General features: G+C 52.5%; 13 protein-coding genes and 1 non-coding gene across 15 annotated transcripts; 7 read left to right on the top strand and 7 right to left on the bottom strand.

The window, feature by feature from the left end:
* Window positions 1–375: 375 nt before the first annotated feature.
* On the top strand, window positions 376–1,599 carry SOL3 (6-phosphogluconolactonase sol3; the record flags this gene model as incomplete). Its single annotated transcript, XM_046094407.1, has 3 exons — window positions 376–783; window positions 910–1,367; window positions 1,476–1,599. 3 exons carry the CDS (start codon window positions 376–378, stop codon window positions 1,597–1,599), a joined length of 990 nt encoding a protein of 329 aa, XP_045950386.1.
* Window positions 1,600–2,036: 437 nt separating this feature from the next.
* On the bottom strand, window positions 2,037–2,147 carry LDX57_012656. The gene has a single exon. It is a non-coding gene; the product is annotated as a tRNA-Leu (tRNA).
* Window positions 2,148–2,635: 488 nt separating this feature from the next.
* Window positions 2,636–4,459, bottom strand: GCD6 (translation initiation factor eIF2B catalytic subunit epsilon; the record flags this gene model as incomplete). The annotated part of the gene is made up of 1 exon (XM_046094406.1): window positions 2,636–4,459. One exon carries the CDS (start codon window positions 4,457–4,459, stop codon window positions 2,636–2,638), a length of 1,824 nt encoding a protein of 607 aa, XP_045950385.1.
* Window positions 4,460–5,840: 1,381 nt separating this feature from the next.
* On the bottom strand, window positions 5,841–8,720 carry skn7. 2 transcript variants are annotated; one of them, XM_046094404.1, is made up of 5 exons: window positions 8,459–8,720; window positions 8,244–8,387; window positions 7,291–8,187; window positions 7,044–7,233; window positions 5,841–6,975 (listed from the first exon to the last, which is right to left on the bottom strand). In XM_046094404.1, the coding sequence occupies exons 1-5, from the start codon at window positions 8,528–8,530 to the stop codon at window positions 6,446–6,448; spliced, it is 1,833 nt and encodes a 610-aa protein (XP_045950383.1). In that variant the 5' UTR covers window positions 8,531–8,720; the 3' UTR covers window positions 5,841–6,445. The 2 variants fall into 2 exon arrangements, with proteins under 2 accessions (XP_045950383.1, XP_045950384.1); XM_046094405.1 differs by having other exon boundaries at window positions 8,244–8,720.
* Window positions 8,721–11,557: 2,837 nt separating this feature from the next.
* Window positions 11,558–12,418, top strand: LDX57_012653 (peroxiredoxin family protein; the record flags this gene model as incomplete). Its single annotated transcript, XM_046094403.1, has 5 exons — window positions 11,558–11,762; window positions 11,873–11,972; window positions 12,054–12,099; window positions 12,165–12,330; window positions 12,390–12,418. The coding sequence occupies 5 exons, from the start codon at window positions 11,558–11,560 to the stop codon at window positions 12,416–12,418; spliced, it is 546 nt and encodes a 181-aa protein (XP_045950382.1).
* Window positions 12,419–12,856: 438 nt separating this feature from the next.
* Window positions 12,857–13,373, bottom strand: LDX57_012652 (uncharacterized protein; the record flags this gene model as incomplete). Its single annotated transcript, XM_046094402.1, has 2 exons — window positions 12,857–13,038; window positions 13,154–13,373. The coding sequence occupies 2 exons, from the start codon at window positions 13,371–13,373 to the stop codon at window positions 12,857–12,859; spliced, it is 402 nt and encodes a 133-aa protein (XP_045950381.1).
* A 592-nt stretch (window positions 13,374–13,965) lies between these two features.
* On the top strand, window positions 13,966–15,170 carry LDX57_012651 (Nif3-like dinuclear metal center hexameric protein; the record flags this gene model as incomplete). The annotated part of the gene is made up of 3 exons (XM_046094401.1): window positions 13,966–14,047; window positions 14,110–14,235; window positions 14,311–15,170. The coding sequence occupies 3 exons, from the start codon at window positions 13,966–13,968 to the stop codon at window positions 15,168–15,170; spliced, it is 1,068 nt and encodes a 355-aa protein (XP_045950380.1).
* Window positions 15,171–15,357: 187 nt separating this feature from the next.
* cog6 (Golgi transport complex subunit COG6) lies at window positions 15,358–17,687 on the bottom strand (the record flags this gene model as incomplete). The annotated part of the gene is made up of 2 exons (XM_046094400.1): window positions 15,358–17,325; window positions 17,391–17,687. The coding sequence occupies 2 exons, from the start codon at window positions 17,685–17,687 to the stop codon at window positions 15,358–15,360; spliced, it is 2,265 nt and encodes a 754-aa protein (XP_045950379.1).
* Window positions 17,688–17,945: 258 nt separating this feature from the next.
* Window positions 17,946–18,806, top strand: LDX57_012649 (uncharacterized protein; the record flags this gene model as incomplete). The annotated part of the gene is made up of 1 exon (XM_046094399.1): window positions 17,946–18,806. The coding sequence occupies one exon, from the start codon at window positions 17,946–17,948 to the stop codon at window positions 18,804–18,806; it is 861 nt and encodes a 286-aa protein (XP_045950378.1).
* Window positions 18,807–18,845: 39 nt separating this feature from the next.
* Window positions 18,846–19,453, bottom strand: LDX57_012648 (heat shock 9/12 family protein). The gene is made up of 3 exons (XM_046094398.1): window positions 19,338–19,453; window positions 19,083–19,275; window positions 18,846–19,025 (listed from the first exon to the last, which is right to left on the bottom strand). Exons 1-3 carry the CDS (start codon window positions 19,369–19,371, stop codon window positions 18,983–18,985), a joined length of 270 nt encoding a protein of 89 aa, XP_045950377.1. The 5' UTR covers window positions 19,372–19,453; the 3' UTR covers window positions 18,846–18,982.
* Window positions 19,454–20,230: 777 nt separating this feature from the next.
* LDX57_012647 (NYN domain-containing protein) lies at window positions 20,231–21,832 on the top strand (the record flags this gene model as incomplete). Its single annotated transcript, XM_046094397.1, has 1 exon — window positions 20,231–21,832. The coding sequence occupies one exon, from the start codon at window positions 20,231–20,233 to the stop codon at window positions 21,830–21,832; it is 1,602 nt and encodes a 533-aa protein (XP_045950376.1).
* A 354-nt stretch (window positions 21,833–22,186) lies between these two features.
* Window positions 22,187–23,025, top strand: mog1 (Ran GTPase-binding protein MOG1; the record flags this gene model as incomplete). Its single annotated transcript, XM_046094396.1, has 2 exons — window positions 22,187–22,263; window positions 22,434–23,025. 2 exons carry the CDS (start codon window positions 22,187–22,189, stop codon window positions 23,023–23,025), a joined length of 669 nt encoding a protein of 222 aa, XP_045950375.1.
* Window positions 23,026–24,069: 1,044 nt separating this feature from the next.
* On the top strand, window positions 24,070–26,247 carry LDX57_012645 (SprT family zinc-dependent metalloprotease; the record flags this gene model as incomplete). The annotated part of the gene is made up of 2 exons (XM_046094395.1): window positions 24,070–25,112; window positions 25,185–26,247. 2 exons carry the CDS (start codon window positions 24,070–24,072, stop codon window positions 26,245–26,247), a joined length of 2,106 nt encoding a protein of 701 aa, XP_045950374.1.
* Window positions 26,248–26,899: 652 nt separating this feature from the next.
* LDX57_012644 (uncharacterized protein) lies at window positions 26,900–27,423 on the bottom strand (the record flags this gene model as incomplete). The annotated part of the gene is made up of 2 exons (XM_046094394.1): window positions 26,900–27,340; window positions 27,409–27,423. The coding sequence occupies 2 exons, from the start codon at window positions 27,421–27,423 to the stop codon at window positions 26,900–26,902; spliced, it is 456 nt and encodes a 151-aa protein (XP_045950373.1).
* Window positions 27,424–27,426: the final 3 nt, after the last annotated feature.

Raw genomic sequence — 27,426 nt, 5'->3', positions numbered from 1 at the left:
CTAGTCCAGATTCGGACCAATCTGGCTGCACCTCAGGCAGAGGCGTGTCGATGGCAACAACTTCAATTCCAAATCATCAACCATACTATCGATAGATCCCCAAACTGATTGGCTCGTCCCATGCACTCTGAGGCTGAGCCATGTTTCCCTGTCGCGGGGCCCCAAATTAAGCTCGGCGGGCGTAAATACGCGGACTGCGTGTCTTATCTCCGATGCCTATCTCCAGTCATGCCTAGATGTAGTTATACGGAGATAATGTGATCTGTCCCAGTCGTCATTGAGCTCCTTTTATATCTTGCCTTCTACTTCTTGTCGTTTTCTGATCATCATTCTCCTCCTCTTCTACTACCACTGAACAACTAAAGATCTATCACCATGGGTGGCTCAATCCCAGGATTCCTATACCGCCAACTCACCTTCTGCCCCAAGCCCCTACCTACCTCTGTGAATCTCCAGGGCCAAGCCGCCATCATCACAGGCAGTAATGTCGGTCTCGGCCTCGAAGCCGCTAAACAATTGAGTGCGCGAGGCCTGAGCCATCTCATTCTGGCCGTCCGCACCGTGTCCAAGGGCGAGGCCGCGAAGGAGGAGATCCTTCGTGACAATCCCTCCTCGACCTGCACGATCGAGGTCTGGGAGCTTGACCAGGAGTCGTTTGATAGTGTGCGGGCGTTCGGGGAGCGCGCGCAGGCTCTGCAGAGGTTGGACCTTGTTATTCTTTCGGCGGGCGTGAAGCTGTTGGAGTATAAGAAGGCTAAGACGGGTCATGAGATGAACGTTCAGGTTGGCTTTCTCTCCTCTTTCTCCCTGTCTCTGCCTATCTATACTTTGCCGGTTATACATCGAATCAACGGAAACAGCACACATACCTAGTAGTAACCACCAAAGACTAACCACCTCCCCAACCAGATAAACCACCTCGGAACCTCCCTCCTCTCCCTCCTCCTCCTTCCCGTCTTACAAAAAACAGCCTCAACACAAGGCACCCCATCCCGCCTCACAATCGTCACATCAGAAATGCATTTCTGGTCCAAGTTCCCCGAAAAAGACTCCCCCAACACGCTATCCCGCCTCGACGACCCCGACTCCTTCAAACCCGGCATGGACCGCTACAACACCAGCAAACTACTCAACGTGCTGTGGCTGCGCGAGCTCTCGAAACGCGCGGGCCCAGACGTCGTCGTCAACGGGGTCAATCCGGGCCTTTGTGCGAGCGAGCTGCATCGGTCGGATTCTACGCCGGGGAAGAAGGTGTTTAATGGGGTTGTTGCGTGGTCGCCGGCGCAGGGGGGTCATTGTTTGGTTGATGCGGTGGTGTTGCATAAGGAGGAGAGGGGGGCTTATGTTAGTGAGCAGGTTGTTAAGAGGTATGTTGTGTTCCCTTTCTCTTGGTTATTGGCCTCTTGGGGTCTTGTTAGGCCTTGATCTCTGGATGATCTTGCATGGGATATATGCTAACTACTCGATCATCATAGACCGTCTTCATTCGTCCTGTCAGAGGAAGGTGAAAAAGCCCAGGTAAAGCTCTGGGAGGAGACTGTTGCCTTGCTGAAGGAGGCTGTTCCTGGTATGGATTTGCTCGGGGGTATTGTTGCGTGATTTGGTTGAGGATGTTAGGTGGACTGATTAATTATAGGCATGGTATCATTGGCGCGGTGTATACATTGGCTAATGTTGGTTGTTTTGTTTCTTATTAACGACTATTCGGAATGCAAAGTCTCGATATGTCAATATAATCGCTATAGCTGGTGAATGGCTAGCGTCATGAAGAGGTAGCTGTATACAAAGGGCTGGTCCGTCATAAGTAAGAGAGGGATGTGATTAAAGTCAGTCAACTCATATGTAAAAACAAAAATGATATCCCTGTACATGGTAGCTGAGCATGACAGATAGAGCCATAGAATAATCATCTTACAGTAAAGGAAAACGAACGAACAAAACAACACAGGCAGCAGGCCTTTATTAGGGTTGTGCTCCTGCTCCGTAGTTAGTAGTACCCACCCCAGACTCCCCCAAAAATATAACCAAAAAAGCAATGACAAGAGTGGGATTCGAACCCACGCCCCTTTCGAGACTAGGAATATTCGTATGAATATGGGAGGTCAGATACCTGACCCTAGCGCCTTAGACCGCTCGGCCATCTTGCCCGGTTGATGTTGTGCTGCAACAATTTTGACCCTATGAGCCCAGTGCGTTGGGATTATTGGAGCCGTTGTCTTATGATTTCGCGCTCAGTGATTTCTCTGCGTTGGGGATGTCTAGTATGTGGCTTTATCTATATGTTTGTGTAGATACCTACTCAAGCAGGGGAATTATGAGGGGAATTATGTTGACTGTGGAATTGTGGAGGGCGTGGTGTTACTGGTATATCCAATTTGAATATGGTCATGTTGCACATCATACTATGACCAGGTTTGTACTCCTTGGTGGTACATTCATCGATACTACCGACGTGTTGGATACTTGTCGTAGGTTGCAGACACCCCAATAATCATATGTATTGCATTGGTCACCCCATTGGCCCTCCTGATAGTCGAATCTAACCATACCTACATAATAAACTCGGACCAGAAACGAATCTTTCATCAACAGGCTCTTGATTGATATATGCAACACTAAACAGACCAAAAAGCGCTCACTCATCATCGCTCTCCTCCTCACTGTCACTCTCCTCCTCATCCGCAGTAGCCAACCACTCAATGAACTTCTTCGCCTGGTTCTTAACCGACTTCATCTCCTCGCTGCTACTGGACCGCTCATCAGCCCACCACTGCTCGAACGCCTCCTCCTCCAGAATCTCCAACTGGTACAAGGCGCTGCACAGAACCACAAAGAACGTATCCCCGGGCGGCGGCCGACTCACCACATCCTGCTGCAGCAGGAGGAGGAGGTCCACCTGATCGGGTTTCTTGTCCGTGTCGCGATCGAACAACGCGCGCTCCACGATTTCCTGATACGTGCCGAAGATGTCCTGGATGGCGTCGTTGGGGCTGCGGCCGCTTTCCATCAGCTGGGGGATGCGTTTCATGAACGCGGACACCACGGCGCGGCGGACTTGGTTGTCGGAGGCGTTGGCGGTCATGCGGAGACTGACGAGCTCGAGCTGCACCACGTCGGAGGTGATGCCTTCGCGCAGACTGTCGTAGACGCTGACGGCGGCGTCGTGGACGAAGTGGTCCTCGTCTTCGTTGTCGGAGTCCGAGTCGCTGTACCCTCCTGAGCGGGAGCCGCCGTAGTCGGAGATCTCGGATGATAGGGTGGAGATGGACTCTGTGGAGAGGGAGAGGTTTGCCATGTTGTAGACTGTGGGGTGGGAGGTTAGTGGACGCTTGGATAGAATGGAAGGGTGGTGTTTTGGGAGAAACATACCCAGGCCAGACGAGGCGTTGCTTTCGTCATCGGATTCGTCCTCATCTTCGTAAGGAACAAACTCGTAACCCTCTCCGTCGGTGCCAACCACTGCTGGGTCGCTGGCCGGCACGACTCCGTCTTCTTCCCTGGGTGCCTTCGTAATGCGCTTGCCCTCGCTGATGGTGGTTCCGTCGGAGATCTTCACCCCGTATGAGAGAAGGACGCCGGACTCGACCGTGCAGTCCTTGCCCAAAGTCGCATTGTCAGCGATGACAGCCTGGCGAACAGTCGTGCCATCCCCGATCACCGCTCCATCCCAGATGTAAGCACCGTCCAGAGTGACATTCTTGCCTATCTTGCAATTCCGTCCAAGAACCGTGTTCTTGACAGTCGTCTTGTCGCCTATGCTCGTGCCTTGTCCGATGACCGTCCGTCGACCAATAACGCACGAGCGAGCTAATGTCACGCCCTGCTCCTGGTACAGGTATCCCTTCCGCAGATCGTAGGTATGCCCGGCCAGCAAATTCGTGTCGGGGCAGAGAGGGTAGGCCCATCGCGAGATGACATCTTTGCTCACAGCATCGTAGGCCTTCAGGTTCCTCACCCGCGCGGCGTAGTGGTCCTTGATGATATGCGTGTGGATCGTCTTTCCATTCAGCTCGTAATCCTTCAGAACACCGAACAAGAACTGCTTCCGGGGGGTCTGATAATCGAAACTATCAGACCACAGACTCAGCACGTCGGGAGTACAAATGTCGATGTTGCAGTCGATGAGATCTTGGCGGATATCAAGCTCCCGGTGCGTCAGGATGATTTCCGAGTCGATGTTTAAACGCGACGACTCCGACGAATGGTGGTCGATTTCCTCGTAATGCAGACAGCGGTCCTTCGTCGGGTCCACGACGAACACGGGCGACACCGAAGAGGACTTCGTGCGGTGGTTTCGGCCGGCTTCCCGCAGGATCATGGTCATGATGGCGTTCTTGTCTTTCTCGCGACGGGCACGGTGCTTGGCCAGGGCGCCCTCGATGGGCATGTTGCTGATCACGTCGCCGCTGACGACGATAAAGTCACCGGTGATAAGGTGTTTCCCGTCAAGATCACGCATGACATCTCCGACGGACGTAGAGGTGGATTTCAGGAAGTTCAACTGTTTGAAGGGCGAGGAGAGCGATCGCCATTTCGACGCACTGAGAATATCCGCGTTAGTCGCACGACCCAACTGGTATCATGCAGCGCAAGAAGCCAAGAGAACTCCACATACTTGATGTACTTCTCTAGCTGACCGGAGTGAGCTCCGCCGTAGAGGAAGACATCCTCTACTCCCGCATTGGCCAGAAACTCGAGCGTATATTCAATCAAAGGGGTGTTTGCCAGAGGCAAGAGACACTATTGATCGCCAAGTGTCAGCCTTCGGATTCACCATAGCACCTTGTCCTCGGTTCCCCGCCATTTTCCTTAAGGCGATTATTCCACCACAGCAATACGTACCCGAGGTGTATCAAGGGTGAACGGTTCGAATCTCGTCTCGAAGGTATCCGCAAGGACCTAAGCATATCAAAGGTTAACCATCACAGTTTCGCATACCCCCCTGCCACGCGACAATCCATGACATCAACCCCTCCTCTTTCCACCAAGGACGCGATGAACGTACAACAGCCTGCAGAGTTTCCTCTACCTCCTCCGTGGCATTCCCTCTCTGCTTCGAGGCGCTGCCTCCCTTTTTCGGACCCATTGGCTGTAGACAGAAGAAAACCAAGCACGTTGTCAGCCATATATTCCCAGGAGGAAACAAAGAAAACGAAACTCGCGACTCACATCGGGTTTGACACAAACCTATGCGCCCCGCACTGCACAGCTTAAAGACTGGGAGACAATTCAAAGGGGTGAAACCAACACTGTTGTAAAAGCTAGATCCAGAGATGCGCAGAATAAACCGTGTCGTACAAAAGCCTCCAAAATCCCCGACTTTGTCTCAAAAAGGGCACAAGGGGAAAAAAAACTCCGCCAAGCCTTATCGATCGTTCCGAACGGAGTCATACATCCCACCGCCGCGGGCGATTGATTTTGTCTGTTTGCGCTGTTTGCTCAGTTTGAGCCCCGCGCCACGGGGGGGCCGGGAGAGGCTCCCCTCGCACGTGACAGCACGTGACTTGTCCGCGAAGCAAAGCCACACCTTGTCCCAGGTGTTCCAGCCGCAAAGAGTCCAGAACATGGCGCAAGGCCTGGGCCCTCCTGGAACATTTGGCATCATATCCCTTGTCCAGGCACGGCCGGTCTAGAACGCTGACGAGGACCGGGTCAGCCCTGGAGGAACTCCTCGACCCTGGCATTCTGATTCAGGCATCTCGGGGGAATGGACCGTCGGGAAAAGCTTTGGTCGTGAGATTGACGGAGGACGAACTGCGCCGGTATGCCGTTAGGGTGTGTGCGTGTTTGTCTGTCGGTGTCCACTACGGAGTGCCCTACGGTAGACCTCTTTCCAGGAAATTGTGGTCCTTATTGCGTGGTCCCGGCATGGTGCAGGCGGAAATTGATTCCATATTGATTTTGAGTTGCATTCATACATACAGTCTTTCGGAATAGAATTGCCACAAGTAAACTCGGCAAGGAACATCAAATTGTAGCCATGGTCTGTAAATTCCAGATTGCGCAAGAATGCCAGCAGAAAAAGAGCAGATGACCGAATGACCTGTAAATATAGTTGAAAGAACCCTTGACAGTAAGGGTGTACACATAAGAAACAGTTTCACTATAGAAACCACCGTTTTCGATGCAACCCTCGAATATAGATATAACACGACCAGATAACCCGACAGAAGGAGTATTCGCAGCAAGAAAGCAGACCGAAGAAATTGTAACCATGAAATGCACGCAGCTAGAAGTGTCCACAAACGCCAATGTATGTCGAAAAACAGCCACCGCCCCGACCAACAAGATAACGAGAACATCATACGACTCAAGTTTCATTAGGAATATATGAGATTCGTCAAATAGGGAGACAAGATGGCAATGAGGTTACAATGCAGCAGACGAACGAGGCAGAGACCGGCCTCTGATATGAAAAATATACAGTGGGAATATATAGCGCGCTTTAGCCAGTCCGCGTCGCCTGCACGGGGTTGACCATTGGCTGGGGTGGGTGTGCGTAAACACGCGGACGTTTGGTCATATTGGGACTCTCGGCGACACTAGCCATCTCCGAGACCGGCCGTCGCGGTTGGGGTCGTGGTGGCGGTGCTGCAGCCGCCGCTGCAGGGATCGCGACGGGGGCTGCAGTAGGATACTGGACTCCGGTTTGGTCCACGGTGTATGCAGTAGGGGCGGGAGTCGCAGGAACATATTGGCCAGGAACCTGCTGGAGATTCGGGTGAACCGCAGTCATGCCCTGGAACTGACCAGGTGATTGCCAGTTGCTCATCGACGCGGCGGGGGACTGGCCCGGGGAGCTGTCCTCCTTGATTGATGGGCCCGCCGAACTTTGAGCGGCCATAGTGACCGCTGCCGGAGCGGGTTGCGGAGCCTCGATGCCCTGCGGCATGGTCTTCAAGTGAACTAGGTGCTTCTCTAGCATGTCGAGGAGGCTTTTTCGTGTGAAGGGTTTAGGCAGTACGTCGTCCATTCCTAATCGCAATTGCCGTTAGCTAAGGATATCCTGACGCTCAATTCGAGCAGTACAAATGAGCCCATACCGTGTTGGAAATATAGCTGAATGTCATCACTTCGGATGTTGGAAGTCATGGCAATGATGGGAGTTCGGTCAAACTGGCGGATTAGATGGCATGCGGAGACGCCGTCCAAGTTTGGCATGATAATATCCATCAGGATCAGATCGTATTTGGAGCCGTCCTGAATTTTGTTTACGGCCTCGAGCCCATCAAACTATGCTATCGTTAGTGGACAAAGAGATCCGGTCTCTCTTGAGCAAGTGTAACCTACCGCGGTATCAATAACACAATGGAATGAGTATAGGAATTTCCCACCAATTTGGCGGCATGTAGCATCATCCTCCACAAGCAAGATCTGCGGCGGCCGCATCCAGCCGGGGTCGACATTCGTACTCTTTTTTCGGTTATCGGGGAATTGCCGTCGGCTTTCGTCGACTTCCTGCTTGGGGGGCATCGGGTAGGGGACGTTGTTCACATGGTCGCTGTACATGGGATCGATTCCGTTTGTCGCGCCGACGGGATAGACCACGGGTTCGATTTCGCCGTTCATCTTGGGATATACCAAGGCGGGGTTAGCGCCCGCCGCGGTGGGCGGACGCACCACGCCGTTTCGCGGGGCGTTTTCGAGGGAAGGGGTGGTTACGACCGGAGCGGTTTTGGGCGGCTCGACCGCGGAATCGAGACCGTTGGTATTGAATTGGATTTCGGCATTCATATCGCTCAGGAGCTTCGAGGCATGCTGCAAGGGGGACGAAGGCTCGTCATCCATCGACGCCACTTGGGAAGGGCTCATGGTCGAGCCGCCCTGGCCCTGGGCCGGGAACGGTGCGGACGCTTTGCTGTCGCGCCTTTGGCGGGCATCCACCGAGAGAAGGTAGGTCATAACCTGGTGGATCACATGTTCATGGTTCAATACTGTCTTCTGCACTCTCATCAACTCCTGCATTATCAACTGGTGGTCCACCGACAACTGCGCATGGCGATCGGAAAGATGCTGGATCTGTGTTTGTTGCGCCACAATTTGTTGGTTCAGGAGATCGACCTGCTGCGTCGGCACCCCGTCGTCGTTGCTTTGGGCCTGTTTGCGAGGGGCTGGCGCCTTCCGTCGAATGTTGTCGAGCGATTCCTTGCTGTTGGCCCGAAACTCGGGGTGTTTGAACTCCCACGCCTAGATTCCTGGTTAGAAGAAGCCTTCTCCCCGATTCCACGCGACCTTAGCCTTACATTCTGCCCGTACGGCGATTGCCCGTTCTCCTCGTTATTCTGTCTCACTTTGTGAAAATCGTACTTATTCAACTGTCGCACGAAACTGGCGAAATTGCTGTGCTTGAAATGTTTGGGAAGGATGGTCTTGGTGAATTTCTCGCACTGCGGTCGGACGGGTTAGCCGAGGGAGGGATGGCGACGGCGAATTCCAGGGCGCGGGGCGGGCGCATTACCTCCAAGACCACAAAACTATCCCCTTCATCGCCCCAGCGCACGATTTCGGCGTATGAGGGGTCCTCCAGCATTCTTGACGCGAAACGAAGTCAGTCACTATTGGTCCAGGGGGCGCACGAGGTCACGCAGTAAATCAAACGAGAGCAAGCGACCGGTTGAGGGGGATGGTGGCAAGCCAGGATTGTCGAGTGGGAAAACTGGGAGGGGGAAGAAGGAGAGGGAAAGGAGGGAGTGGAATAGAGAGAGAGAGAGAGAGAGAGACAAGAGAAGAGGAGGGCTCACTTGTAAAGCTTTCGCACCTAGACAAGAGCACGACATGTTAGCTAAATGACGAAGAAGGTCACACAAGAATAGTGACAATAGAATGAAACACCAGGAAAGGCGACAAAATAATAAACGATCGTCATCCGACGGACACAAGAACCTCGAGGGCAGCACGTACAAAATCACTGGAGTTGCCCGCGGGGGCGGCGCTGGTCGAGGTCTGGCCACCGTCCATCGTGGGCTAGATGGGTCGCGACCGATCGAACAAGCAACAGGCTCACGTCGCAGAACTTCGAGAACCCCCGAATGCGGCAGAGTCGGGGGAGATCAAAGTTCCAGGGAATCTATCGATCGAGGTGGATGGGAAGACCGAGTAGAAATAATAATGCTCAAAAGAAAATTAGAGTAATAAAGATCGTAGGTTTTATAGGAACACAAAGAAAGAAAGAAAAAAATTGATAGTAAGATAGTAGGAAGAGGAAAAATTGGGGAGGGGATGAGGTAACAAAAAAGAGAGAGGGAGAGAAAGCGGATGGGGAAAAAGGTTTACCAAAAAAAAAATAAAATTAGAAAAAAGCAAAGAATTAAAAAAAAAAAAAAAAAAAAGGATGGATGGGTAACCTGCCCTAAAGGTGGGAAGATTTGGAAAAAAGGGAAAAGAGAAGAGAGGGAGGGAGGGTGAAGGACTGAAGGCAAAAAAGGTAACTAACGGTCGTAAGATGGAGACGGTCAAATTGGATTCAGTTGGGTAATGGGAATTTCTGGGCAGACGGTGAGGATAGGAATGAATGGCCTTGAAGGCTTCAAAATCATGAATAATTAATGGTTCGGTCCCCGAGTGGTTCGAAGGCGCTGCGTTCTTCCGCGGGTCGACCCTCTTCGCATCCAGCCACAAACGGTCTTTTTTCCCTGGTCGGTCTTTTCTTATCTATCGAACAACCGCCTCTGGCACCTTTGTTGAGCGTGTTTGATCTCGTCTCGTCTCGTCGGGGTTTCTGTTTCTTTCTTTCTCTGCCTCTACTTCTTTGTTGCTTAAATTAACTCCGTTCAGTTTGACTTTTCCACGTAAGGAGAGCGGTTGAGGGTGATTGAGGCAAATTCCGAAAACAGGAGGAGAGTTGAAGGATAGAGAGACTAGAGACAAGAGACCTCAGACCTCGATGGAAAAGGCTCACACTCTTCAAGAGAAAGAACAATGCCCACGACCGAGACTTTACGGGACTCGGGAATGTCAGTGCGTTCGACGGCGCAGATGCAATGCAGGAAAAGCCTGGCGATGGAGGGGAAAGAGAGGGATGGGGATAGGCTGCTTCGGTCTGGGAGGAGGGGCAGTGCGACCACCTTTTCTACCTTTGACGATGCTAACTAGTACTTCGTGATCATCGTGGAGAGCCAGATCAGCTAGACTGTTTCCTAGACTTGGTCTGTTTGGGCCGGCACGAAGCTTCTCCCAGGGTTTTAGTCAGGAGGTACCACTCTACAGAGTACAGTTAACTACCTGGCAGTTACTGAGTTACGGACTGAGTTAGAGTTGGAGTCTCCATGAATCTCAGTCTTTGGGTTCATCTTACTGTCTGACCGAATGGCTTGCACTCCGTATGGCTATGCTATGGACTATGGATTATGGACTATGGACGAACTAACTACTCCGGATGGATACGCTGGGGACGCTACGTCGGTACGGTACATCCTACTCACTGCGGTTACTAATATTAATTAAATGCACCTACAAATCTTTCGCAGAAGGAACACTGAACAAGTGAACACTCAGTCTGATGCAGATAGATTGGCCCAAGACTCCGTACACCTTTCATCATCTGCCATCTAGCCAGTTTTTGTTTTTTCTGTTCTCCTATTCGGGCATCTGCTTTGGATTTCAGATTCAGATTTTATGGGTTGGATTAATTTTAGTAGGGGGAAGGATGGACGCGCCACATCTCGGGGACCGCCCTATAATTGCCATACTCCGTAGGGCATGGACTGCCTTCCTCCGCTAAGGGCAGGGGGGTTACTATTATTATTTGAGATCGGTTTATGAAGGGTCATGCAAATTTCGTTGTCAGAGAATTAGAGTCAGAGTTAAGATTCTGTAACCAAATATTAATTTTATTTACTATTATGATAACCGTTCACTATTATTTAGTAAAGGGTGGAGCAAGCCAACTGCAACTGCGATGTCAATCCTTTCTCTTCTCATCCATCCCCGGTACAACTGCCGAAAAGCCATCCCCTCCGAACTACGGAGAAGGATTTGGGTTGTTTCAAGATTTCAACTGTTTACTTTGGGGCAACGGTCGTGGCACCGACACAGAGAATCATGACTCGAGCTAATTCCCAAGCTGCCGGGTTGAGCTCCCTCCCATCCCATGGGACGAGAGATGTCACAAAGCTAGGTCAAGGTTCCATGTGGACAACCGGCGGTACTTCACCTTGTCTTGGGCCATGTGGAAAAACATCACAAAAAAAATAGAACGATGAATAAATAAGCAAAGACAACTCAGGTTTGAGGTGGCATCCTATCCACATTCCAATTCCACCCGTCCACAGTCCACAGACCCTCTCCAAGGGCTCACGTTCTGCAAATTGACGTGCGCGAGCTGCAGCCGAGAAGGACGATGACGACATAATCCTCCGAAGCTGCTCCGGGCGCTCGCCAACCACAGCGACCGGCGCCAGCAGTTCCACCAGCCACCAGGTACCTGTGCGACCCTCTCTTCGCTCTCTCTCTCTCCGTCACCGAAGCTCAGCTTTCTTCCATCCTACTGCATCGCTCATTGGATCTATCCGCTTTGTCTCGCATTTACCACCAAAGCCTACCTCACTCCCGTCCCACCATGTTCGCTGCTCGCCGTTTCGCCGCCGTCCCCCGCGCCCTGTCGCAGAGATCGCTGTTCCACAGCACCGCGCCGGCTTTCGTTCAAAAGGGAGACGCCATCCCCGATCTCGACGTCTTGGTCGAGAACTCCCCCGGCAACAAGGTCAACCTGGCCAAGGAGCTGCAAGGAAAGGGTGTCATCGTGGGCGTTCCCGCCGCATTCAGTGCGTAATCACCCGTTCAATTCTCGTGCGAGAGAAAAGAAAATCGACAATGAAAAAAGAAATCAATTCTGGACGGACGAGCAGCTGACCGTCAATCTTCTCCTCTTCAGGCCCCGCGTGCTCTGCCAGCCATGTTCCGGGATACATCAACCACCCCAAGCTGAAGGAAGCTGGCCAGGTGTTTGTCGTCGCAGTCAATGACCCGTTTGTGTAAGTCTGAGATGGGCAGTTTCTTTGTTTCCAGTCTACCCTGTCAGACCCAGATTCCAGATAGGCTGACTCTGTCAACAGGACCAAGGCCTGGGCCACGGCCCTTGACCCCACCGGCAAGAGTGGTGTAAGTGACCGGTCCCCTGGAATGCAACGCAAGGTGATCTTTGCATACTGACAAGGTCGCATCAGATCCGCTTCCTGGGTGACCCTACCGCCAAGTTCTCCGAGGCCCTCGACGTGCTCTTCGACAGCGCCTCCATCTTCGGTAACCAGCGCAGCAAGCGGTACGCTTTGCTTGTCGAGGACGGAAAGGTCAAGGAGGCTTTCGTCGAGCCCGACAACGCCGGACTTAACGGTATGGACCTGAGACTCCTGAAAGAACTGTTGTGAAACTGACTAACCGGAAATTTATAGTCTCCGCTGCCGAGAAGGTGCTGGGTTAAGCGGGATCAGAGCCGATTAAGATACCACAGTAATGTAAAATGGATTCTCAGATATGTCTGCTTTATGACTGCGGGCTCCACTATAAATAGCCTGGTACATCCGTAACCCATCAAACATCCAAAGCTTGAAACTTTTATAGTAGAAATGGAAGTATTCATGAGGACTGAGCGCTTCAGCAGAACCGTCGACCTGATAAAAAGTATGAATGACACGAGAATCTTTTATATTTCTATATCCATCAACCATCCTCCAGCATCATTAAATGCCATGGTCAGATGCGCAAGGCCATATACATCTGAGGAACCTTTTCCAAACGCCTGAGCATGCCACTGAATAGCACGCATATCCAACTCTGATGTTATAACGAGCCGCATTATTAAAGAAAAAAAAATGATATTAATTTTCCTCCCCAATCCCTTCCAGAGATAGAAATAAATCTAGGTACTTCCCTGCTGCAGAGCCTGCCACTGCTCCGGGGTGTAGCACTTCGGCGTCCAGGCATGGATGGCAGCGATCTCGGCCTTCAGGGCGGCGTTCACCAGACGATGGCGAGCAAGCATGGTCTTCTTTTCGAATTGGGGCGAAACGATAATTGCTTGGAAGGCTTGGCCACAGCCACCTGTATAATGTCCGCTTCGTTAGCTCTCTCATCCTATGATATAATTCCATGGGTATCCCCGAATTCTCCGTCCCCAAGGTAAAGAACAGGGAAAAAACATGATCGTATGTCATACCCGACAGGTCCTCAATCTCAACATGCTGTGCCTGCAACTGTTCGATCAATTTGCCCTTCAACGAATCGGCAGTAACGCCGGAGGTAGCATCCGCCATGGCAGCGTTCACGGCGGAGGAGGAGCGCGCAGAGATAGAAAAAGGCGACGAGTTCTGGTGGACGGGAGTGCGGAGAAGGTATCGGCAGCTTCTGCTCAACAAGGTGGTGGTGCGGAAGTACATTAAGCGTGGTTTTTGAAACGAGGGGTGAGTGGAAGTGGTTGTAGGTAGAGGGTGTCGTTGCGATTATATATTCTGGGATTGAATGACACCGGAAGATCTTCAGCCGTGTGGTGCAGGGTTGAGTTGAAGGTTTGGTTTGCGGTCTTTTGCGCGGGAGACTTCGATAAACCAATTGATTGATTAATGAATAATGATTAATTAATCATCCGGCCTTGCGGGTTGACTTTACGGTACGGTAAACTGGCGGTTACCGGCGGAGGGCCTGAGGCTGACAATGCCGTGGCTGTGATTTGGTCACCTGCCGTCTGTGGCGGGAAACTGTGGCGTCAGCTCCGGTTGCTTAATTCTATCGGGTGGGGGTGTTCGTCCTCAACGTCTCCAACAACAGTTTGATATTTATCCTCAAGGAATTGGACCATATTTTCCATCTCCTACGACCTTCTATGAACCGCTTTTTCAGTCACCTTCCCCGTCTCTACTCGACAATGGCCGCTTCGTTCCCCGCTTCCTCGTCTCCGTATACGCGGGCTGTGGTGAGCTCCATGCGGAAGCTGTATGCTCTCCTCGGCCTGCATGATTGCCTTTACGGCGCATGCACCGTTGCAGTGATATAATACTGACCTTGACAAGGTACCCCGAATCTCTCGCAGAAAAGAGCTTCGACAACACAGGCCGTATGTGAGCGTCTTTACTTACTGTCTGCCCTGTCGATGACGTACCAATTCTTTCTCTCTAGTTCTCCTCGAAGCGCCCTTCAACCATGAACGAAGACAGAGAAACTCCGTCCTTCTAGCCATTGACCTAACCAAGGCTGTTGCCGACGAGGCCATCGCACGCAAGGACTCGGTAGTAGTCGCATATCGTATGCACCCTCCCCCCACCAATATCAACACATACACTTACCAGGCCGACTGACCAACGACCTCTTCCTTCTCAGACCCGATCATCTTCCGCGGACTCAAATCCCTCACCCTGAACGACTCCCAGCAACAATCGCTCCTCCGACTCGCCCAAGCAGGCATCAGCGTCTACTCCCCGCACACCGCCGTCGACGCCACCCCCGGCGGCATGGCCGACTGGCTCTGCGACATCGTCACGGGCGCCATCGCCCCCTCCACCGACTCCAAACCCTCTACCCAAAAATCCTCCTCAACCCAATACTCCCAGCCCGTCTTCCCCCAACCGGGCACCGTCCGCCCCGCCTCCGCGCAACCCCACGTCCGAACCACCATCCACCCCTCCCCGGCGCCCGTCCCCGAGGGCATGGAATCCGCCGGCATGGGCCGCCTCGTCACCTTCGACGCGCCGCAGCCCCTCACGGCCATCGTGGACCGCATCGCCCAAGGGACCGGCCACCCCGGCGGCATCCCCATTGCGATCCCGCAGTCCGCGTCCGTGGAGACCATGAAGATCCGCACGGTGGGCGTCTGCCCGGGTTCCGGATCTAGCGTCCTGCTTAAGGCGCCCGGCGGGATCCCTGACCTGTTGTTCACCGGCGAGCTGAGCCACCATGAAGCGTTGGCGGCGATCGAGCGCGGCTCGGTGGTTGTGGCGCTGGCGCACTCGAACACTGAGCGCGGGTACTTGCATGCCGTGATGCGCGAGAAGCTGGCCGATGCCGTGCAGAAGGAGTGGGAGGTTACTCGGTCTGAGGGACTCAGGGCCCTGGGTGATCAGGAGGGTGATAGTACGGGGGTGGTGGGCGCGTTGCAGAAGGCGTATGGGGATGCGGAGAGTTTTGTGGATGTGAGTGAGCGTGATCGGGATCCGTATGGGATTATGATTCGACATGTTTGAGTTCATGTCTTGAGGATCATCTATCATCTATCGTCAATTGTGGAAAGCGGAAAAAGCATAGATAAACTGAAAATAAACCACACTATGTACACTGTACAGGCAGAATCCCAAATACCAAAAGCCAACAACCAAACAACATAAGCAACCACCATTCCCTCCATACTACAATCAAGATGAAGATGAATTCTCAACTCAACAAAACCCTTATCTCCCCCGTCGTCCTGGGGAAAAGTCTCCTCAACCCGCCTTCTTCCTCAATCTCATCATCCCCCTCCTCAGTATCCTTCTTCTCCCCATCCACACCCTCCTTCCCATCATCCTCTTGCTTTTCACCACCACCATCAGCTCTCACAACATCAATCTTCCCAACAGCCTCATCCGCCCCGATGATCATGCCCTCTACGAACTCAAAATCCCGACAGAACGCCTCCACCGCTTCCTCGGTGACGCTCTTCACGAACGTCGCGCTGCGCACATACTTCAGGTGATCGGTCGCGTCCATGAGCGCGGACGGCAAGAAATCGTCGAGTTGCTGGCTGATAGCGACGAGGGCTTCGGGCTGGAAGGCAGGGAGGGATGCGATGTCGGCGATGTTGGGAGGTGGATCTGGGTGTTCGGATTTCGTGGTTGGTGCGGAAGCAGTAGCAGATGAAGAAGAGGGCGAGAATGGCTCCAGGGCGTTCAATAGGACTTGGAGACCTGAGGTGTGCAGGAGGTAGCGGTGTTGGATTTCGAGGAGATCCATGCGGAGGGTGGAGAGGGTTGCGGAGAGGGGGGTGAGGTGCGTGGGGCTGGCGAATGGGTATTCGGAGATGGTGGAGCGGGTGGTCAGATGGATGTTGGTTAGGTAGATGGCGCGGCTGGTAGGGTCTGGGAGGTCGTTGGCGGATGATTTGGCCAGGTCGAGGAATGGGTCGAGAGCGGCGCGGAGGACGGGGGTGAAGCGATTGTCAGAGGGCGAGGTAGAATTGTCGTCGGCGGCGCCGATCGAGGCTTCGTGGGTTTTCATGAGGGAGGTCAGGGCCTCAAGGGCGTCCAGAAGGAATTGAGGTGTGGAGAGATCATCCGGAGGTGCCAGCGCAGTGTGGTCGGTTGAGAGTTGGTTGACTCCCTCGTGCATGAGATGCTCGAAGTGGCTGAGTGTGAACTTTTCCAGAGTCTCGAGCAGCTCTGCCAGGTTGGAGTTGGGGCCTAGGAGCTTTGAGAATGTCGCCCGGTAGAAGGACAGCAGGTTCACGACCTTGTAGCAAGTGACGGGGTCGTCGTGGCCTTGAATAACCAGCTCGACGCGCTGCCGCAAGGACCGTGAAACGCCAATGAGGTCCCGGTTGACGAGATCGCTGAGAGCCTTGTGTCCGTCGAATGTGACTTCCTCGTTTTCGTCGATACGAGACCATGGCTCACTGCTCAGTCCAGCCTGGATACCCCGGGCGAGCTCCTCGCCATCCGCCACGAAGAGGGCCTCCAAGGCTTCTCGCTCCGACACGGTTGTGGAATGCACCCAGGCCAGCATGTCCCCGATGTACCTCAGAGGGTCGTGCGCTGAGAACTCGATGGGCTTCACGTTTTGGTCGCCTGCGGTGCCTGCCACAGCATCGGTAAGGGCATAGTGGAAGGCATCGGACAGAACGTAATCGCGCGCCTCCGCGAAGAAATCCAAACAGCTGTGGAACAGACTGGGTCGCTCCGCCAGCACCCGGAGAGCTCGTCGGATTGAACTACTGATGCGGGGATCCTCGAGGTTCAAAGACCCAAATTCCTTCTGAATCCACTTGTAGAGTTTCTGATAAGCGGAATTGAGGTTCCTCGAGCTTTTCTCCATCAGCTCCAGGCCTAATCTCTGGTTCTCTCCGCCCAGCAGAACCTCACAGTCTCGGTGCACCTGTTTCACGCGCCCGAGCACGTCAAAGAATTGGTCGTCGATAGGCTCCTCCGCCGAAGTCAAGATCATCAACTCCTCATCCGACACGATAAAGTGCTTGGCGAATGCATCGAGCAGTTGCTGCTTTGTCTCCGCTTCCTTCTTCTGGTTCATCAACGCCGACGCTTCCTCCAGAACGGGCGTCGTGTCCTGTCTCGCCAGGACAATGTGCTTGCGCATTTCGTCGCATGTCTGATTCAGGCTCGAGATCACAGTTCCAATTCGTTTCAATTGCTGCCAGGTAGTCTCAATATCAGTGGACGTCCTCGTCCTCGGTTATTTTCCGCGACAGATCTTACCTCCGCGACTTTCCCAAAATCCCGCACAATCGTCGCATTGCTATCAACCACCTCCTTCTGCACATCCAACCGTAGCTGTCTCCTCACTTCCGCGGTATTATGTACCCCTCGGAGACTGAGGGTCTCCAGCGCGTCGCGGATATCGGAGTCCGCATACGAGGCCGAGAGTACACTTGTCAGGCGATTAGACAAGGCATTGGAACGCTGGTTCGGGGGCGAGAGCGGAGTGCCGGCCGGAGAAGGCGTGCGAGCTGATGCATGGCCGGAGGTAGCTCCGGGAGGGAAATAGCTCGCCATGGGAGGGACGGTTGCGTATCGGAAGCTGATGGATGCGAAATGTGGTCAATAAAGGCGGAGGGCGGAAAGGAAGTCGGAGAATCTCCCCGCCGCCTTTTCCCACCCTCTCCTTTGTACGTTGCACTGGGGCACCACAAGGTTACAGCACAAGGCCGTTAGGAGGCTTTTCGGGGTTGGCTTTCCAATCTGTATATTTTCAATCATCGATCGGGAATCTCAAATATTTGCTTTCCTCTTCGTCGAGTACACACCGCATCAATGGATAGCCCCCTCGTCTCTCCCGCCAAAGCACGGCAAGCCGCCATCCAGGCTAAGGACTGGGCCTACGTGAACTCCTGGCTGAGTCGCCAATACGCCCCAAATCCGGTCCCCAGTTTCGAGCGAAACGAAGATACTCTACGAACTCTACTTGCGTTAGCCGCCGCCAACGATACAGCCGATGAAGAAGCAGCATTGATCCACCATGCGCGCGAACAGACCGTCCAGGGCTTCAAGCGCCGAGAAGACGCGGAGGATAAACAGAAAAGAGAAATTCTGGATGAAGTGGAGCTGTCCCTCGACGACCACGGCGCCCAGAGCTTAAATGATTTGGCCGAGTCCGCCGTTGCGCTGGGGACTCTGAGCACTGAAACCAGAGACCTGGGCCAATCGATCATCCAGCTTACCAGGGAAGAATTCGGTATCCAGGAACAGCTGTCAAAGGTTGAAACACTGCATAACTATCTGGAGAGAGAGTTGGAAACCCTGCGTGAACAACTCGAGGAGCTGAAATCTAACAAAGCATACGAGATACCTCCCGACCTTCCGGCCCTGACAGCGGAGTGGTCGAGAAGCACAAAGATGCTCAACGCGAAGGTTGCCGAGTACAGTGATAAAATTGGTTCCTTGGAAAGAACCAGGAACAAGGGGCCTACGTTGGACGAAGTGGCCGACGAGGAGAGGGATGTGACGAAGCTCATGCAAACGGTTCAGGCACTCGAGGCGAAAGTCCTGGCGTTTCATGATCTACCGAAGGATATACAGGGGGCAAGAGCAAAATACAAGGAATTAGAGCGAGAGCTTGACAAGCTCACTCAGCGACGGGACTCCATGTTCGAGAACTTAGTGGGCCACAATTGAACTGAACATCAGACCCAAGCCTTTTACAGAGAAAACAGAATATATGAGATGAAGATCAATGTCTCGTTAATATCATTCCTAAAGTGCACCGGAAAGAGCTGGTATCATCATTCATGAAAGACCATGATAAACGCCATTAAATATCCCGAAGTGTGCCAGTATCAGCGGCTCCTGACCTAGTTACCGCCGAGACCGACAGCATTCTTGATCTTGTCGCCACTACAATTGCTTGTTAGTGCCAATGACATCTCGACTTGTGTATTTCATCTGACTTACACAGAAGAGGTGGCGCCGCCGTGGGCATGGTTGTCGTGAGAACGCTGGGTCTTGTCAAAAGCCTCCTGGGTGGTAGACTTGCTCTCGTCGGTCTGACCACCGCGGGCAAGGCGGTCGGTGGTATCGGTGACACCCTCCTTGATCTTGTCCTGAGTGGACTTGGTGGAGTCAGGAGTCAATTCCTCCTTGGCCTCTGGATGTATATATGAGTAACTGTTCAAGGTACTGTACTGCTTTGACCTCGGGATAACGTACTGGTAGAGAAATCCTTGCGACCGGCGTCAGACATTGTGGTGGATATTGATTTGAAGTGGTTTGAAGATTGTAGATTGAATGCTTGTTTGAAGATGAGTGTGGATGATGAGAGTGATGGGAAAAAGTAGTTTGAAGCCAGAGAGATGGGGGTTTATATATCTGATCCATCACCGTTTCCATTCACAGACCTAGAATGCATGACGTCGTCAGGCTTGAGTGATAGACCAAGGCCGTTGCGCCATCCGACTCTGGAAGTGCACTGCCCATCTCTATCCAGTAAGTATGGGCGACCTCCCCCAGACAATGCACGTCATCATTACGAGCACTGTTGGCGGAGAAGCTGACTGAAGTTGACTGCAACCAGGGATCTGTGAAGAATGGCGCCGGCCGAGGCCAAGCCTGGACCATGACGTCGTCATGACCGCGATCTAACTCAATACGGTTAGAGTAACCATCCAGGTCACATGAAAGCATGTGATCTGCTGGACTATCTGTTCATGCGAAAGCCGAAGACGTCCTTTCTTCATCGGGACTAGCGTACTGCGCGTGGCGTGACTATCCCCAAGCAGAAGGCGGTTGAAGTGGGCAGATCTGAGTCACCGCCACAGGAGTCATTTCGTTGTTGCCCGTCTTATGCCCGACCCGGCCAACTCTGCATACCTTACAACGCATCCTTCTTTCAATGCTTCATCCCTCTCTTATTGTTAGGTCTTGACGACCATCATGTTGACCTGCTCTACGGCAAATTCGTCTTCGTATTTTTCTACATAATATCGCGTTTTCGTTTGATTGATTTATCTTTCCCTGCTATTACTTCACCCCGCAGTGTTGCCACCCGGCGAATCCCTTGATTTTGATTCCATAACAGTACAGTCTGTTTTTGCGATTTGTCAATGCAATCATCGTCTACGTCGTCTTCGAACTGGGACTTCACTCCGGTGATTAACCTACTACGTTCGCCCACCTACGGCGATGGTTACCAGACCGGCCTCTCTCGCCACCATGAGTCTCGCCGGAGTCCATCCACCTCGGGATCTTCTACGCCTAAGAACATCGTGAAGCACCCGAGCCTTCAAACCAACGATGTGGCTTCTCAACCCGATAGCTCCCCTAAACTCGGCGATTTCAGCACTCTCTGGAATGCTTTGGGTCCTACCTCCACCCCTGTCAAGACAGAGGCTGGGGCGTACGGAGAACATCCGGCCCCGAAGGTTGCTGCTGAGCAGCAATATCAGCGATCACCACGAATTGAAATTTTAAAACGACCGGCACAGACAAGGGACGTTGGAAGCTTCAGTGATGAGCTTCCCCGGACTCCTCCTAAGCCCATCCCTGGTTCCGGCACCGCCAAATCCGGTAAATCTACTGCTAGAAGCAGCAAATCCAAACAACCATCCCAGAATACGTATTCCTTCGAGTCTAGCTCCCCGGGAAGCAGCGCGGAAGCAGACTCTGATGTCAGTATCTTCGATCCGACTTTCTCAGGAGGGAAGGGCGTTCTGTCTTTGGTCCCTCCGCAGGTGGACGCACCACCTATTATCAAAAAGCCTTGCGAAACACCACCATCATCTTATGACGAACGTGATGAAGACTTGACTCCCAGGGGCATCAAGAATGTTCCCAGCTGCGGCTCTATCCGTGTCCAGCCTCTTGCATACAAATTATCCTCCGAAAGGAGGGTTGGCCTTTTAACCAAACTTTTACACAACTTCCCTGAGTACGCGGAGACTGTTGCACAGCTTGGTCGCTCTGCGAATCCAAGCCGCACTGCACAGGCCTCCCGTCCTATCCATGTCTTTATTGACATGTCCAATGTAAGTTGCGTTCTTCAGCACAATCAAATAATTTCTAGACTGACCCCGTCTTCTCTGATGCAGATCATGGTAGGATTTCATGATTCTGTAAAAGTATCACGAAACATACCAGTGACGACACGCATCCGACGAGTGCCTCTCTCGTTTCAGAACTTTTCTCTGATACTGGAGCGAGGTAGGCCGGCTTCCAAACGAGTACTGGTGGGATCCGATCGGTTCGCGGCGATTGACGAGGGCGAGAAGCTTGGCTACGAGGCGAATATCCTCGACCGAGTGCAGAAGGTGAAACAGCCAACTCGCCGTCAGTTGCGGTTCCGGAAGAATACTCGGGGCGCTCAGGATGGCAGTGGTTCTGAAACGAACGACGTGCCTCCCGGGCGATGGGTCGAGCAGGCTGTGGACGAAATTCTGCACCTGAAGATCCTGGAAAGCCTGTTGGACACCGATGAACCGGCGACCATCGTGCTCGCGACGGGAGATGCGGCGGAAGCCGAATACTCGGGCGGGTTCATGCGAATGGTCGAGCGGGCGCTGCAGCGCGGGTGGAATGTGGAACTGGTGAGCTTTTCGCAAGTGACCAGCTACGCCTATCGCAAGAAGGAATTTCGAGCCAAATGGGGCGATCGATTCAAGCTGATCGCGTTGGATGGTTACATCGAGGAGTTGATGGCATGCACATAGTTGATGCCGCGGTCTTTCCTTAACTTCCTGTCAGTGTCAGGCTGAGCTGTCTTCTATCATTCATTCCCGAAATAGCTCCACGCCTAGTCCGGCTCTATATAACTTCTCTTATGTAACCGTGTGTCATACTTCTCATTCCCAGTAGATACAATTAACGTAGATCATTAATGGTGGGTGATTCATCTGTGGCTGATTAACCCCTTGACACCTCGACACCTTAGGGCCATCTATGAGGGGCATCAACTCCCGGCCGCAAAACCCCCGCCATCCGAACTGCGGGACGTCATTCTGCCGCATCTTTTCTTTCTTCCCCCCTGCAACTCTCGCACTGCAGATTCATCTGGCTAGTAGAACATGGCTACATACGTGACGCAGGGCTTCTACGGATCCGCCATTGAGGGTGTCATCCCCCAGGGCTGGATCGATTCAAGGTGAGTCCGACCGCGATCGATTTTAATCGCATGTCTTTCACGCGCATGAGCCTGGATCTAGAATCCTGGTATAGATCGATAGATCTACACACAAGACTCATTATTAATCCTACCCGAGCATTTTCTTCCTCTGTCTTCCACCAAACTAACCATTCAAAATCAAACAACAGCACCCTCCGCGAAGTCCCCGACCACCAAGAAATCTTCCTCTCCCCGAAAACCCTCACGTCGCAGATCATCGAAATCAACCAACGCGTCGATACTGAAGACGCTCTTACCTTCCACACCCCCTCCCCATCCGCTCCCTCCTCCACGCACCCCACCGCCGACGACACCGACAAAGCCGCCGTCCTGTACCATCTGCACGACCTGTGCGACGAGTCCGACACCTTGAATGTCACGACTCCGCCGCAGTCCGTGGCGCTGCCGAACCTGCCCCAAGCGCGCGCATACAAGGGCGTTGCGACGCTGACATCGCCGCGGACGCAGCGCCGAGGGGGTCAGAATCCCGGAAGTGCGGGTGGTGCGGTGGCGGGGTCGAGTGCGGAGGGGTCGTTGACGAGCACGACGAGTTGTTATTATCTGTTGGTGAGGCTGGAAGAGCAGGAAACGGATGTTCTGGTATTTGTGAATGTGCCGCGCGAGGAGTTTGAGGCCGCGGGTGATACGAGAGGGTTGGCTGAGGAGGAGAAGTTGGCTGGGGGACTGGTGGATGAGTTAGTGGGGAGGTTGAGGATCGTGGATTGGGATTTGTTTGCTTGATCTGTATCTTTTTGGGGGTATCTGTTTAGGTATGGGGAGTATAGGGTCGTCTATAAATGGATTGGGAATATGGGAAATGAAAGATCATATAAGCGCATGAATGGATGTGGATGGATGGATATATGCATGTCAGTCATAGGTAGGTGTAGATAGAAGCTCTACCCAGCCATCACTTCTCAACTATCGCCAGTGCTGATTGCTACTGACATTGCAGGTGCTCAGTTTGAGAAATTGCGTGGCTCATCATCGACCAGCCATGAAAGGGTTATTGTTGTGCTCACATACTTCTCAGTGTAGATGGAGGCATACCACCACGAAGTGGTAATGTTCCGATGTTGATGATATGAGTATCACGGTCGAAATGTGAGCTCAACGAAAGTTCGTGTTCAGTATGATTGACCACTTGTGGGGTGAAATACAAAGTATATTTAGGGATATCCGCCCTGATGTCTCCTTCCTACAGACATGATCAATCACCGCACTCATCACATAGCGATCAGGAAGTAAGTCGTGCCTACAAGGAAGGAGCCACAGGCCACAAAGTCGGCAGGGGCCTTCTATGTATTTCCTTTTTCCTCTTTGGTTCTTTCTTTCCCTTCATCTTTCTGACTCACTGACATACAAAGTGATGCGCAACGAACAACAACCTCAGACAGGCTAATCAACCAAGCAATGTGGCAATTATCTGGATTGCTTTGGGTTGCTTATCTTTCATCATCTTCATCTAAGCAAGCATTAACACCATTATTCTTTATGTTTTTGACACTTCCCCAACAAAGTATGCTTAGCGCCCTAGCCGACCAGCGTTGCCCGGCCAACGTCTCTTCGTCCCCGTACCCCATCAACACTACCGGCTCGACGCCCTGGAATCGGTGATTTTTGTACATGTTTATCGCAGATTCTATTGACAGCATACATCCAACGATCGAATAACCTCTTACGGCGAAGAATCACCGCTTTCTCCTTGCGTGAGGCAAGAAAGGCGCAGCAAAGACTAGCCGCACGAACTGCAGCAGACAAAGACCTACTCAGGAAGAACCTGCCATGGCAAGACTCAACACAACGAAACCCAAAGGCGGCGACGACACTCGACCGAACAAAAAGCCCGTCCGGCACTTAGGACAACGGGGCGTTCTTCAAAGCAAATTCCGAGACACGGTGCACACGTCAGACTCTGAGGACCGCGAAGATACACAATGGAGGTCCAAGAGCAAGTTTTCTAGAACCACGGAGGGCCAGACACAACGAATGGGGCGTCATCAAAGAACGGGAACAGTCTCCAGCGGTATCTTTGATATCTTCTCCGACGCCGATGGCGCTAGTGATCGGGATGACGATGCGTCTAGGAGCTCTTCCGGCGTGAACAAGGCGAACAAGGATGGTGCATTGGACCTGGCACGAGTCAATTCGTTGCTGCGCAGGCCGTCCCAGCAGTCGCGGCACAGGACGTCTCGGAAGTCGGAACTCTATAACTATGACAAGGAAAATGATCCCGTGGAAGTGGAGCTGGCGGAGGAAGACTCTAATACGCCATCTACCATTTCCAGGAACCCGTCCGACGCATCAACCAGGCGGTCCCCCGTGAGAAACGCGCGACAGACACCGGCTCGGAATAGCAATAATCGGCTATTCTCCCAGTATCGCCAGCCTGAACGTCGATCTGAGGACGACGATAATGAAGACAATGATTCTGATTCCTTGGATGAGTTCATTGTTAGCGACAACGAAGAGCCCAGCTACCATGAAACATCCGACAACGAGACGGCGGAGGAGCGTGTCCAAGAGGTTCCCTCTTATAAACCTAAGCGGAAACTGATGAGAGGTAGACGACCTAACCCAGAAGCTGAGCTTCTGAAGGCCCTTCAACACACAGACGATCTTCGCTTGGAACCATCTCTACCAGCCGCAATCACATTACCACCGTCACCCGAACGCAAGAGTGAATGGAAACTGGAAAGACAGTCGCAACGGGAAGGTGAAGAGCTTGAAGAGCTGTCTCAGAACGACGTGAATTTCTCTGAAAAGATGCACCATCTGAGTTTAGAGGACAATGACCCTTCTGCACAGCTTCAGCAGGAGCTATTTGGGTAGGTCTCAGCCATAAACTCTCCGTTTTCTTCTTCCAATTAGGATTTATATGGGAACTAACGCCGTGCTAGCTTCGTGGAGGATTCTGGAGCATTTTCGTCAACACCAGAACCCGAAGTTATTTCTCTATCGCCGCCTAGAACCGCTACCAAGAATCTCCTTCGATCACCAAGAAAGGGAAAGAACTTCATCCCGCCAACCCCATACCGAGAGAGCGTTGACGCTTTGTGGGACCCGGAGGTCACCAATGACTGGTTCGACAAACCCTCCCCTCACAAAAAGGTAGACCGGTTGCTACAGGAGTTCGAGGAATCAGACAACGAGATCGATCCGGACAGCATGCTCCGACGTCGCGGGGCGATCAAGGTAGTGCCTAAGACTCCCAGCAAGACAGCCTTGAAGAAAGCGGAGACGGAGCAGAAGAAGGCCGCCATAGCGCGCAGGAGATCCTTTGACAACAAGAAAGCTGATGTCGCGGAAGAATTCTTCAAAACTCTGGATGACGTTGTCACTGGTGGCAAGATTCAACAGATGGCTGCAGAGACAGGAGGTGTCCGGATCACATGGAATAAGACTCTTCAGACCACCGCTGGTCGGGCTAGCTGGAGACGAGAAAGGTCGATGTCGCCTCCTCGGGAGGGTCAGTCTGTCGCGTCACAGAAGCAGTTCGCTGGTATTGAGTTGGCAGCACGGATCATCGACAACGAGGACCGTCTGATCAATACTCTGGCTCACGAGTACTGCCATCTGGCCAACTACATGATCTCCCACGTCACCAACAACCCCCACGGAACGAGCTTTAAGCTATGGGGCCAAAAGTGCAAGGAGGCGCTGAAGGACCACCCTGTCTACGGCGGCCGGGTTGAGGTCACGACCAAACACAGCTACAAGATCGACTACAAGTATGTATGGTGCTGCGTGGATTGCGGGCAGAGTTACGGGCGGCATTCGAAGAGCATCGACCCGGCCAAATCGACCTGTGGCAAGTGCAAGGGACTTCTGCAGCAGATCAAGCCCAAGCCAAGAAATGTGTCGCCCAAGAAGCAACCGGCGCCCCAAAGTGGAATGGGATTTTCCAGAGCACCTGTGGATAATGTGACGATGGTTCTGCAGGAAGTCAACGTGCTTCATTGAATTGGACAAGAGAAGGAGACGACGGCTCGGTTCTTGGTGAACTTCATAGACGAACCGAGTTGGGGAATTTTGGTCCCTGTGTATTTATCTAACTATTGGCCTATCTAGCCGACATTTTGAGCGTTCTTTTGATGATGCGACTGCGCTTAAGCGATATGCCTGTCTCTTTTCACTCATTTGGGATTTTGGATGTTGGGTACGAATTTGATGCAATCAATCGGAGACATCTCACGCGGTTTATGTTTCTCATATCTCTCTCTGGCTATTTTTATCTTATTCTCTACCACTGGGCTGGAGTGGAGTTACATTCCTTCCCTGTTTACTATAGCATGTAGATAGGCCTTCCCCTCTATGGATTTCGGGTTCAATCAATTTGTTTCTTCCACCTCCCACACCATACTCAGCAGAAACGTTGAGGTAGATTATCGCATTGTGGACGTGCCACCGCAGACGAAGTAGTGAGCTACAGATTCACTGACTGCCTAGATAACACCGATGGCACGGGTCGAGTAAAGTCTAGGACGATAAAACCCAGTGCATCCGCTGCCTGATAGATATTAATTTAAGACTTTCTAAGCATCGTGCCACGGTTTCCATTCTTCCCAACACCCACGAGCTACTTTCACCCTTCTGGGACTTCACTTCCCTTCAGCTAATCCGGCTCATGGGGCTCCCAGTCCCAAAACCCAGCCTTTAATCGGGCCACTAGCCTTTCCTCCTCAGCCAAAGATTCCTTACATCTCTCTTGATTCTCTCTCAGTTCTTCCTCAGTTTCCACCGGCTCTACCTCCTCCACTTTCCTGAGAGACATGAACCTCTCCCTACCATCACGCATTGTTCGCAGAATCCCATGTAGTGATTTCGGTCTGAGGATCTCGAAAATCGAGTATCCCAAATACTCCATGAAGTAATACCGGCCTCCAGCCGTGATCAACGCCTCGACATTTCCCGATTCGGGCGTGCTGTGCAAGAGCGTGACGGGGTTTTCAAGACCGCAGCGATTTACCCACAGTCCCTCCTCTCCTTCCAGGTTCTGCTCTAGGAGCTTGGGGTCCGTGGTCCATCCCTCAGGGACTTGTTCTTCTTCAGGGATCTAAACGGGATGGGTTTTCTGGTTAGATCTAGATGGCATGGATCTAAGAACAGGCAATAGTCACTTACAGTTGTACCGGCCATACT

This window comes from Aspergillus melleus (genome assembly GCF_016097325.1).
Source record: "Aspergillus melleus strain CBS 546.65 chromosome Unknown contig8, whole genome shotgun sequence".
Taxonomy (NCBI): Eukaryota; Fungi; Ascomycota; class Eurotiomycetes; order Eurotiales; family Aspergillaceae; genus Aspergillus; species Aspergillus melleus.
This window is presented reverse-complemented; position numbering and strand designations above follow the sequence as displayed.

Bases quoted from the DNA above. Each gene is read 5' to 3' on its own strand.
- LDX57_012648 (XM_046094398.1), bottom strand. From the start codon at position 19,371: ATGTCTGACGCCGGTCGCAAGGATTTCTCTACCA. The intron at 19,276-19,337 runs GTACGTTATCCC...ATATACATCCAG, and splicing joins TCGCAAGGATTTCTCTACCA to AGGCCAAGGAGGAATTGACT. The intron at 19,026-19,082 runs GTAAGTCAGATG...AAGCAATTGTAG, and splicing joins GGCGGCGCCACCTCTTCTGT to TGGCGACAAGATCAAGAATG.
- skn7 (XM_046094404.1), bottom strand. From the start codon at position 8,530: ATGCTGGAGGACCCCTCATACGCCGAAATCGTGCGCTGGGGCGATGAA. The intron at 8,188-8,243 runs GTAAGGCTAAGG...CCAGGAATCTAG, and splicing joins AATCGCCGTACGGGCAGAAT to GCGTGGGAGTTCAAACACCC. The intron at 6,976-7,043 runs GTATGGGCTCAT...AATTGCGATTAG, and splicing joins TCAGCTATATTTCCAACACG to GAATGGACGACGTACTGCCT.